The following is a 12,584-nucleotide window of genomic DNA, read 5'->3' as shown; positions in this document are numbered from 1 at the left end:
ACATTCTGCCTCAGTTTATCACTCACACGTGCATTACAACTTACATTACAATTACAAATACACAAAACATTTAGTAACATGTATAATACTGATAAAAATGCATTTACTTTTCTCAATACATTTCACGTTGTTCATGTTTGTTCAGGTTATTTGCATTTTTTGTAAACGTGTAGTTTGTTAATATAAACATTTTCATGTAATTTTACTTTTTTACACTAAAACAAAGATAAAATCTGCAGTTGTCATTATTTATAGGTTATTATGATAGTAGTTTTCTGGTCTGACCCAACTGAGATCTAATTGGACAGTATGTGTCTGTAGGTGGAACCTGAAGTAAAATGATTTTGACACCATTGATAGTTAATATCTTCAGTGTAATTTTTGCATTTCACAAATTCCTACCCTTCAGTGGGCTGGATTTGGCCCCCGGGCCGCATGTTTGACACCTGTGATATAGTGTATGATTAAAACTAAAACAACCTGTTTTCTCCTGCTGCTTCTCAGAGTTAAAGGTTAAGAGTTAATAAGAGGAAATCAGAAATGAGCCCAGACTCCAGAGTCATCACGTCTCCTTTAATTCTCAGATAGTCTAATGTAAACACTCTGTTAACAGATATGTTATGTGCATAGGCTTCTCAAATATGGACATACGTAGGTGATGGTGCGGTGACACGGCGGCCGTTCAGATGCTGAAAGGACATAGTCAGAGTAATCGTAAGGCGATCTGCTTGTGTCACTGTCACCCTACCGCTACTGCTCTCAACGCATCTGTAAAGACAGCAGTTAACTCCATGGACACAAACGTCTTAAACAAGCTGCTTAGAAAAACAAAATACAATCATTAGCTGGATAAAAAAAAGAAGCAGCCAAGTTATTTGGTTGCTCTCAATGTGTTCACGCGGTTTCCTATTCTGACGTTCGAAGCTACATCTTTGAAAAATGAGAGAAAAATGAGAGGATGAGCGTCCCGTTGTGAGGATTCACATGAGCGTGGTTTGGTTAGTGCGAACTGCAGCGGATACGGCCGAGCGTTACGTCACAGTCCCTGGATTAAAGTTCAATCGTTTCCCTTTTGACACATGAACGACCTGCTGATAACAGTAGTGTACGGGAGGAAGACAATCGAGGAAGTTGCATATCATCTGAAAACACCAGATAACAGAAAAAAAACAACAACAGATGAGCAACAGTGTCATTACTATCATGTGGAACATGATAAAGGGTTGGATTAAGGGTTTAAATGAGGCTCTTATAATAAGTATTTTATATACATATAGTTATTCTAATTTGTACCATCACTTAACTTATCCTCTCATGGCTTTTTGTGCACAACTTCCCTTTTTTTTTTTTATATGTGTTGGTTTGAATGTTTCTCTGTTAATGACACAACTGCATTTTCTCCAAAAATTGCTGCATAAATAAAGTTGACTTTAACACTCCAGTATCTTGTAATCTGTGCAGTGATGTAGTAATGTTAATACATGTCATACAGATTGTTTGTTTTTACATTTCTTTTGTGTTTCATCAACTTGACCCATAAACAAAACTAAATAATCAATAACTGTCATATTTTTTAACTGGTTAAATGCCACATTTGCAATGAAAACAAACTAGATTTTTGTTGCAAAAAAGCACATAAAAAACTTTTTTTTTTTTTTTAATATACTACATATAAGTTGGATTATTTATTTTTTTATTTTTTCATCTTGGCATATGTCAATTGATCACAAACACTGTTTAATATGGGTTATTATTTTTTATGCTACATCAAATGTTAAATGCTAAAATGTGTCAATGTGCATTTTTTACTCACTTGGGAGAGTTACATAATGCGGCGCTACACTGCTGAGTCATGTGGCTCTGAACATACATGTATATGTAGATATAATGGCTTCAGTTCTCGTCATAAACGACTGTTTGACAGAAAGTTAAGGCAATTTAAATGTTCAGTAAGTACATGTTATAAATTCTGTCCATTCTTGTATATTATGACTAAAATATTGTGTAGTTTGTCTAACTTTAGTTTCAGGAGGTTAATAAATAAAGCTGATAATAATAATAATAATAATAATAATAATAATAATAATACACTGACTATGAATAGTCTATAATCTAGCTGTTTATTCTTCTGTACGACACTGTTTTAATTGTACAGCTGTTTTTATGTTTTTAATCTATTCTTGTGTTTTTCTTTTATTTTTGGTTTTTCCTCATAAGTCGCTTTGGAAAAAAGCGTCCATCAAATGCATAAATGTAAATGAATAAGTGCCTCATACAAACCTAACTCAAATCCAACCCTTTAACCGTGTTTTGTTGTATAATAAGATGAGCTCCTGACTGTAATGACTGTTTTTGTCGTGTTTTTACAGCGTTCATATGTACGTCACATACAGCTGCTGCACTGATTATCTCTCTGTGAATAAAACGACATGGGATCTAAATGAAATGATGAAAACAAAAAAATCCATTGCTTAATATAAATACAAATTCTCTCCAAAGTCAAGATAATATTAGTGTCAAAAAAGTAGTCTCATTACTTTTACTTTCACCGGCCATGCAATCATATCCCTTTGTGAACGATCTCGACATGAATCAGAACAACAGAAGAGGCTCCGTCGGTAGAGTAGCTCCCGTCATTGCACTGGAAATAAAGGTACTAAAACTGTGCAAATCATACAAACACCACTCTGCTCTTCATCTTTGGTCCTGTTGGTCCACTGTAGACGACCTACAGTTTACAGCAGGGATAGATTCGCCGCCGCCACCGTTAGCGAGGGGCGAGGTGATGAGTCACGGCCCGCTACAGTCTGTTCTGTCAGTAACAAGGCCACGAAAGCACTTACAGATTTCAGAAGGTTGCATAAAATCAAGTAAAAGAAACATGCAAATTAATATCCTCTGAAATGCCAGGAGAGTTAAGACGCTCGCTGTCAGCGGAACGACGGCTTCTCATTGGAAGAACGAGGCGACGGAGAGGACGTTTACCCTCTGCATGAGTTTCCCATTCACGATGCCAGAGCCCCAGGAGGAGGAGGAGGAGGAGGAGGAAGAGGAGGAGGAGGAGGAGAAAGAAGAGGAGGAAGACAAGGAAGGGGAGGAGGAGGACAAGGAAGAGGAGAAAGAGGAAGGGGAGGAGGAGAAGGAGGAGAAAGAGAAGGAGGAGGAAGAAGAAGAAGTGGAGGAGGAAGAGGAGGAGGACAAGGAAGAGGTGGAGAAAGAAGAGGAGGAGGAAGGGGGGGAGGAGGAGAAGGAGGAGAAAGAGAAGGAGGAGGAAGAAGAAGAAGAGGAGGAGGAAGAGGAGGAGGACAAGGAAGAGGTGGAGAAAGAAGAGGAGGAGGAAGGGGGGGAGGAGGAGAAGGAGGAGAAAGAGAAGGAGGAGGAAGAAGAGGAGGAGGACAAGGAAGAGGAGGAGAAAGAAGAGGAGGAGGATGGGGGGGAGGAGGAGAAGGAGGAGAAAGAGAAGGAGGAGGAAGAAGAAGAGGAAGAGGAGGGGGAGCTAGGAGGAGGAGCAGGAGGAGGAAGAAAAAGACAAGGAGGAAGAAGAGGAGAAAGACAAGGAAGAGGAGGAGGAGAAGGGGGGTAGAAGAGGAAGAGGAGAAGGAAGAGGAGGAGGGGGTAGAACAAGAGGAGGAGGATTAGGAGAAGGGGGGCAGAAGAGGAGGAGAAGGGGGGTAGAACAAGAGGAGGAGGAGGAGGAGGAGAAGGGGGGTAGAAGAAGAGGAGGAGGAGAAGGGGGTGGAAGAGGAGGAGGAGAAGGAGAAGAAGGAGGAGGAGGACGAGGTTAGCTCAGAGGTTTGCCAGTGCAAGTTGGAGGAGGTGTTACTGATGGTAGTGGATGTGGGTGGAGCTTAAGGGGGGAGGTGTTGATGGTAGTGGACCTGGGAGGGGCCTAAGGGGAGGAGGTGTTGATGGTAGTGGACCTGGGCGGGGCTTAAGCGGAGGCGGGGTCACGCGTGCGGTTCCCCTGTGGAGGTAGCGCCGTTGGCTTTGCTCTTGGTTTTACTCTTGCGGTGGAGCATGCGGCTGAGCGTGGCGGTCCGACTGGCCCGGTCCACCGCCGACGAGGACTCCAGGTAAACCAGGTCGTTGTGGGACTGGCTCATCCCCGGGTCTTTGCGCTGGTGACGGCGTCGGAAGAAAAGCTTCGCACTCTTCTGGAGGAAGCTGCCTGTAACGAAGAAGCAGACGACAGGAAGTGAACGACGACGACGATTATGTGAAAGTGATGACACTGGGGGTGGAGCTAAACCACAGGCAGAGCTACGGTTTATAAACCAGCTGGTGATTATTGGTTATTGACGAGTTAACTGGCTTTAATTTCAGTCCAATCTGACTCGTAGATCAATGTCCATCAAATGAATCCATCTGTTTTAGGTTAATGCAGTGGTTTCCAACCTTTTTCGGCTCCTGACCCCATTTTAACATCACAAACTTCAGGCGACCCCAGACCTTCAAAACGGACACATTTTATTTGCTAAAATTAATTTGTTTTTTATCATGTAACAGTTTGCTGTACTATGCTGCAAATAAACTTTAATTTTAGGCAACATTTAGACTATATAATTTAAATTTTTATTATTAAGTTTTAATTTTTAAAATTTTTTTAAATAAATTATTAGAAATTTCAGGCGACCCCAGACATTCAAAACGGAGACAATTTATTTGCTAAAATTAATTTGTTTTTGATAATGTAATAGTTTGCTACACTATGTTGTAAATAAGTGTTCATTTTAGACAACATTTAGACTAAATAATGTAAATTTTTAATAGTAAGTTTTCATTTTTAAATTATTTTTTTAATAAATTATAAGAAATTTCAGGCGAACCCAGACATTCAAAACAGAGACATTTTATTTGCTAAAATTAATTTGTTTTTGATCATGTTATAGTTTGCTGTAATGTGTTGCAAATAAACATTAATTTTAGACAACATTTAGACTAAATAATGTAAATTTTATTTGTAAGTTTTAATTTTTTAAAATAAATTACTAGCGGCATTGTACCCATGGTGCCATACCGCCCTCCTGTGGTGCAACAGCAGCATTGCGCCCAAACGTCCTCCCGTGTCCCGTGCTGCAACATCGATGGGACGGACATCGATGTTGTCGGACACAGGGCGGGGCCGAAACGTGCATTATACAGTAGGATTAGAAATTTCAGGCGACCCCAGACATTCAAAACGGAGACATTTTTTTGGATTAAAATTAATTTGTTTTTGATCACGTAATAGTTTGGTATAAGATGTTGCAAATAAATGTTAATTTTAGGCAACATTTAGGCTATATAATGTAAATTTTTATTAGTAGGCTTTAATTTTTTATCAATTACTAGAAATTTCAGGCGACCCCATTTGAATTCTAGGCGACCCCACGTGGGGTCTCGACCCCAAGGTTGAAAAACACTGGGTTAATGGCATCTTTAAAATATTAAATGGTGTTTTAATTAATACCTTAGTGACCATAAACATTATTAGTAGAGGATTAATTAGTTAAAGCTCTATTAGTTACTGTGTTAAGGCATTACCTCATGTAAATTCATCTATCCTTATAGTAAAATGTTACCGTATTGGGCTGTTTGATGTTCCCATGTTGCATCATACTTCAAATAACAGTTTATCACCACCAGATCTAAAACACGTCTAACAAATCTACACTAGTGCACTGAACTACGTGACCTGTTGACACTGCAGAGTTATTAACTACATCTATCAGACACTATCAGAGCCTGAGGGCTTCTACAGGTCACCCATGAACAGACTTACTCATCTGGACTTAACGTGTTCTTAGCACTGTTTTCCTCTAAGGTGGCAGTGATGAAAAAGGAAAAGATGAAGTAGGAAGGAGAGAAAAAGAAGACAAAAGCAGACGATATCACTGAGGAGAAACAGGTAAACAGCACACGGAGACAGATAAGTGATATGTGTGTTCACTATATGGACAAAAGTATGTGGACACGTTGAATTCAGGTCTTTCTTTTCTAACAGGGGTCTGGGATACAAAACAATAACGACAACTGTCAGAATAATAATAATAATAATAATACATCAGTTTTATATAGCGCTTTTCTAAGTACTCAAAGACGCTTTACAAAAAACAACCAAGGGACAAACATACATCCAACGGGTAAACAGATACAAAGTTAATGCTAAATGGTAATCGAAGAACAAATACAGAGACAAATATTGATTAAAGAAAAACACACAAAAGAAGGTATGTGAGAGTGGAGGAGGTTGAGCGGGCGGTCAGTTTTCGAATGATGATCTGAAGAGGTGGGATTTGAGTTGGCTTTTGAATGAGGTGACTGTGTCAGAGTTCCGGATGTGAATGGGTAGAGAGTTCCAGAGGGTGGGGGCGGCGATGGCAAAAGCCCTGTCACCCAGGGTACGGAACTTAGTCTTGGTGATGGGGGTGAGAAGGTTAGCACCTGCAGAGCGGAGGCGGCAAGTAGGGGAGTGGCGCTGAAGTAAATCAGTCAGGTAAGGGGGGGCAAGGTTGTGTAGGGCTTTGTAGGTGATGAGGAGGATCTTGAAGTTAATGCATTGTTGAACAGCGTCTCATTGTATATGAATATATTTTATATTATGGGATAAATATCATTGCATTGGTTAGTTTGGTTTAAATTGTTAACTTTGCTTCCAAAATGCCCCAGAGATGATTTTTACTTCATTTTTCTCAACACTGATTTTGTTATTTTTTTATCCATGACTAAGATTTTAAATGTTCTACCACTAAATTTCTAAAATATTTTTCATGCTCTGACTGTAAATAATAATTTTCTACCACAAGTAACCATCTACTTTCTTCACATCTCACTGAGGAAGAAAAATCTACCATTAAACTTTAAGGAAATGTTGATGTTTATGAAATATATGGACAAAAATACTGGGACTATTCACTCTGCTGATTATTTTGTTTCATTTGTTGATTGTTTTGTTCAATTTTGATCATTTCAGTGATTATTTTGTTCATTTTGTAGATTATTTAATTGATTTTTGATGATTTTGTCAGATACTTTGTTCAATTTGTGGATTGTTTTGTTCAGTTTTGTTCATTTTGAAGATCATTTTGTTGATTTTTTTGTTCAATTTGTATATTGTTTTGTTCAACTTTGATCATTTTGTTGATTATTTTGTTCATTTTGTTGACTATTTTGTTCAATTTTGATCATTTTGTAGATTATTTTGTTCATTTTGTAGATTATTTTGTTGATTTTTTTGGTTATTTTATTCAGTTTGTTGATTGTTTTGTTCAATTTTGATCATTTTGTAGATTATTTTGTTCATTTTGTAGATTATTTTGTTGATTTTGTTGGTTATTTTGTTCAATTTGTTGATTATTTTGTTCATTTTGTAGATTATTTAGTTGATTATTTTGTTTAACTTGTTAACTGTTTTGTTCAATTTTGATCATTTTGTAGATCATTTTGTTGATTTTGTGGATCATTTTGTTGATTATTTTGTTCAATTTGTTGATTGTTTTGTTCAATTTTTTTTCATTTTGTAGATTTTGTTGATTTTGTAGATTATTTTGTTGATTTTTGTTGGTTTTGTTCAATTTGTTGATTTTGTTCAACTTTGATCATTTTGTTGATTATTTTGTTCATTTTGAAGATTATTTTGTTGATTTTGTTGATTATTTTGTTCAATTTGTTGATTGTTTTGTTCAATTTTTTTCATTTTGTTGATTATTTTGTATCTCAAATCATCATGAACATGACATCTTATTCTTATTCTCTTATTAATATTTTAGAAATTTAGAGGTAGAGCATTTAAAATCATAGCCATGGCTTAAAAAAAAAAAACAATGTTGAGAGAAATTAATTAAAAACCATCTCTGAGGCATTTTAGAAGCAAAGATAACAATTTAAACCAAACTAACCAATGCAATGATATTTACCCCAATATAAAACTATATTCTGACATTAGTCATTATTGTTTTGTATCCCAGACCCCTGTTGGAAAACAAACACCTGAATTCAACCTGTCCACATACTTTTGTCCAAAAAGTGCATGTGTGTATATTTCAGAGGATTTGGAACGTCACCTTCTTCTTCTTAAATATCAGGTGTTGACAGTACTCGTGTCGTCATTCTCACCTCTGCTCTTTTTGCAGCTGGCCTCAGACACACACATGGACAGCGAGGCGTGGTCTAGCTCCTCCCCCGTGTTGCCGTCCCAGTCGTCCGGGGGCCGTCCCATGCCGCTGGGACCCTCCTGGGGCTCGGAGTGGTCCGGGGGGCTGATGGTCCCTGACGCGATCGCCGTGGTAACGTCCTGAGTAGAGCTGCCCTCTGACATGGAGGCGTCCATCGCCGCCGCGTAGCCCGCCATCATCGCGAGCTCATCATCCTGAGACAACGGCGTCTGGAAAGTCAAACACAGCGCTGTTTTAAAGAGGTTTCTGCTCAAGCGGTTTACATTCTGCACGTATTCATCCCTTTGTTCACATAAAACCATCATCTAAAAGTCATGAACGATCAGAGTCAAAGCTCTGAGGACCCGCGTTCTTCTCTCAAGGAGATTTTCCACTGTGGGTTTCATAGTATCTGACATTAAGTGCACTTCAGCAGAAACAATAAATCACTTCCTGCTACAGACAAGGTTTCCAGAGTGAGATTCTCCCATTTCACAGCCACAGCGATCCTGGAAATTTACCACTACAAGTCTCCTATAGTGTAGGTTCAGTCCTTCAGCTCAGTCTGAGAAATACATGAAACACACTCATACGGTCCAGTGTAAAAGTCTTATTCCACCTTTATCTTTGTTGCTTTTTCAGAGTTGAAATGATCAGACATATTTATTTCATACGATTCTGTTGGGTTTCTGTAAATTGGCTTAGAGTCTGGTTTTGGCCAGCTCTATATATAAAGTGTCATGAGATAACTTTTGTTGTGATCTGGCGCTATATAAATAAAATTTTGATTAATTGATTGATTGGTTTTCCCCTGTAAGTCGCTTTGGAAAAAAGCGTCTGCCAAATGCATAAATGTAAATAAATGTAAAATTTCTCATTCTCTTTTCTTCAGATACAAGAAAATACAGGAAATATGTGCACAGCCTTAAAGACACAAAAAACCCCTGAACTAAATGGGTCACTGTTTAGTTTGACCGCTGACCCCATGACAAGCAGCACAAAAATGAGAAACATCTGACATGAGTTGAATCAAACCTGGATTATTTTGTTCATTTTGATGATTTGATCATTTTGGTATGTTTTACTCATTTTGTTGATTGTTTTGTTCATTTTTTTTTCTATTTTTTGTTAATTTTCTTAATTTGTCTATTTTTCCTTCTGTCCATTTTTGCTTCATGTTGATTTTTTTTTTTTTTTTTTCAATTTGTCATTTCGCTTATTTTTGATCAGTTTGTTCCTGGTATAAACGATCATTAAAATTGAAGTCATAAATCTCATATTGTCTGAACAAAAGAGTTAAAGTCACGTTAAGTGCAAAGGGCGGTCACACTAAATATACGGCCAGTGTGGTTTATAGAAGCTGTTTTTTCCCAGAAACCCAAGTTTTCCCTGTTGTTCATACTTCACATGTACCAGATTGGATCTAAATAGGCAAGGCAGGTTTATTTCTATAGCACATTTCATGTACAAGACAATTCAAAGTGCTTTACATAAAACATTAAAAGTATTACAGCAGAAGGTGTGAGAAAAACAAACAAACAAAAATCAGATAAATAGATAAAACAGATAAAACAGACAAGCAGATAAAACAGATAAAAACTTTTAGCTTAAAAGGAACAGTGCAGATCTTAAGTGATAAACCAAAACTCTATTCAAATGCAGCTGAGAACAGGTGGGTCTTTAACCTGGATTTAAATAAACTGAGTGTTTCAGCTGATCTGAGGTTTTCTGGGAGTTTGTTCCAAACATGTGGAACATAGAAGCTGAACGTAGCTTCTCCGTGTCTGGTTCTGACTCTGGGAACTGACAGCAGACAGGATCCAGATGACCTGAGGGGTCTGGTGGGTTCATACTGGGTCAGGAGGTCACTGATGGATTTAGGTCCTAAACCATTCAGAGCTTTATAGACCAGCGACAGAACTTTAACCTGTTAAACCCTGACCATATTTTCAGGGGAAAAACGCCTAAAGAGACATACCCAAAGTAAATGAAGAATGACTTCACAATAATAAGGTTCATATGGATGTTCTTGGTGTCTGTGGACATTTAGAGACCTTACAGAATCTATTCCCATTGTCTAAAATATTGTATCTATTACTATGCCTGAGTAAACTGCAACAAACTAAAAGAGAAATTGGAATTTTTTATCCTCGCCTGTTTTTTTTCGGCTGGATTGACGATGATATTCAGAAATTAATTGTTCGTGTCAGAGATTTTTTAATAGCGTATATTTGACCCCACAAAGATTAAAAATCATGTTTGAACATTAAAGTTTGCACTAAAATACACTTTTGATGTACTTTTATTAACATTAGGGTCTAAACTTTGAGCAAAAGTTGAAAAAAACATTCATTGTCCTGATTTATTATATTTTTATAGTAGACGAATATTAATATAAGTTTTTAGGCCTGCCAGCGGGCTGATAGAGCTAAAGGGGTTAAAGTCTATCCTCTGACGGACAGGCAGCCAGTGGAAGGACCTCAGAGTTGGACTAATGTGGTCCGCTTTCTGGTCTTAAATAGAGTCAAACACATATGTATGGACTTTAATAAACCAACAAACACAACGTTAAACCAGGACTTTTACACAGGACTGGCTGTAGCTCAACTGTACCTATAAGAGGTTTTATTGAAGGTAAAACTGCTCACATTACATTTAATATAATTTAAGCAGAAAAACCTTTATTGTGATCATAACTATTACTTGTTTACTGTCACTGTATTGGCCTCATCAGACCATCCCACACGACACTGATTTTGTTTCCGGCAAACCTAATTCACTTTGCATCGGATTGTTAATTTAGCGTAAGGGGAACATTCATTTCTCTTACTTTAGCGATGCCAGAGATGATGATGGTGCTCTTCTTCACCGGGGACTTGAGTTTCTGTTTGGCCGACTGGTGGAGTTGTCGGATGGCGGCCTCGGCCACTGGGTCGGTGCCGTTCAGCATCAGCAGTTCGGTATCCGACGACGACAAGGCTTTGCTGACGGTGTTTCCCAACGTGGACGAGTGTTCTGAAACACGGCGCTCTGACAGTTTGGGTTTGTTGACCGTGGCCTTCTGGACTGGATCTGAGAGACAAAAATGGACCGAATGGACGGTTTATGGGACTGCAGCACATGAGGGAATGTGTGAAATCGCCCTTTTAGTTCAGGTTCCACATTCAGCCCAGTGTGATCTCAAGCAGGTCAGACCAGTAAAATAATAACATAATAACCTGGAACTAATAACTTCACGTGTCTTTGTTATAGTGGAAAAAACAGTAAAAAAAACAGCCTATAATTAAAAACTCCAAACTTTTCTCTACGTTCTGGAGTGAAAATAGTCAAATCACACAATGAAAATGTTTACATCTACAAACTATCCTTAAAAAACTAAGAATAACATGAACAACCTGAAATTTCTTAAGAAAATAAATGCAATTTTAACAATATTTTGCCTCAGTTTATCATTTACACATGTGCAATAGAACTTACAGATCACAGTGGATCTACAAATACATAAAACATTTAGTACCAGGCAGAATATCAGTAAAATTCACACTTATTTTCTTAAGATACTTCAGGTTGTTCATAGTTGTTTAGATTTTTCCCATTTTCTGTGAAAGGATAGGTTGTAAATGTAAACATTTTTATCATGTAACTTTACTACTTTCACACAAAAACAAAAAAAGAGAAAAATTTAGAGTTGTCTTATTTTACAGGTTATTATGCTATGATTTTACTTGACATCAAATTGTTCTGTATGTGACGGCTGAGTGTGTCCCTTCAGTGTCATTTTTACATTTCACATATTCATCCTGTGGGCCAGATTGGGCCCTTTAGCGGGCCGGTTTTGGCCCACAGGCCGTATGTTTGACTCCCCTATACAAACATATTCCTCAGGTTGAAGGTTCTATAGAATTGCTCTGTTTAGAAACTTTAATCACGTGGCAGCAAATAAGACACTGTGTTTATGACTGTGTTGTTTATGACTGTGTGTTTGTGTGACTTGGTTGATTTTCTGTGAAATGTTTGATGGTGTTTAACGTCTGACTGAGGTTTATACGTACAGCTGTAGTTTCACAGTCATCTTACAGCTTCTTTCATGTTTGCTATAAACATCTTGACTGATGTGTATGTGTGATAGGAGCTCATTTCAGTTATTTATTTGTCCTTGAGCTCTCACAGGGTTTTCTGGGACAAAAGCTGCAAAGGAAAGTAAAGTAAATTTGTGTTCTAATTAAAGATGACAGCTCAAGACAGAGAAGAATTCTGGAAACTCAGTCTGCAGCTTGTGTGGCTGGTTTTACTGCACGTCATGCACACACAGTGAAGTCCTGTGTATAATGTAAAACTGTCAGTGGTTTGAAAGATACAATATATGGACAAAAGTATGTGGACACGTTGAATTCAGGTGAGTCTTTTCTAACAGGGGTCTGGGATACAAAACAATAATGACAAATGTCAGAA

General features: G+C 37.9%; 1 protein-coding gene across 2 annotated transcripts in view; it reads right to left on the bottom strand.

Moving 5' to 3' along the window:
• Positions 1-3,657: 3,657 nt before the first annotated feature.
• The window catches only part of c2cd2 (C2 calcium dependent domain containing 2), a 33,282-nt gene continuing 24,355 nt past the window's right edge, over positions 3,658-12,584 (bottom strand). Inside the window, exons 11-14 of one of the 2 annotated variants that reach the window (XM_030154696.1) lie at positions 10,963-11,204; positions 8,095-8,362; positions 5,762-5,798; positions 3,658-4,168 (exon numbers count right to left, since the gene is read on the bottom strand). In XM_030154696.1, coding sequence (XP_030010556.1) covers positions 4,000-4,168; positions 5,762-5,798; positions 8,095-8,362; positions 10,963-11,204 — 716 coding nt within the window. In that variant the 3' untranslated portion in view covers positions 3,658-3,999. The remainder of the gene's footprint in view (positions 4,169-5,761; positions 5,799-8,094; positions 8,363-10,962; positions 11,205-12,584) is intronic. The other variant, XM_030154695.1, reaches the window with a different exon arrangement.

This window comes from Sphaeramia orbicularis, chromosome 14 (genome assembly GCF_902148855.1).
Source record: "Sphaeramia orbicularis chromosome 14, fSphaOr1.1, whole genome shotgun sequence".
In the NCBI taxonomy this organism is placed as follows: domain Eukaryota; kingdom Metazoa; phylum Chordata; class Actinopteri; order Kurtiformes; family Apogonidae; genus Sphaeramia; species Sphaeramia orbicularis.
The sequence above is the reverse complement of the archived record's forward strand: the minus strand, read 5'-3'. Positions and strand labels throughout refer to the sequence as shown.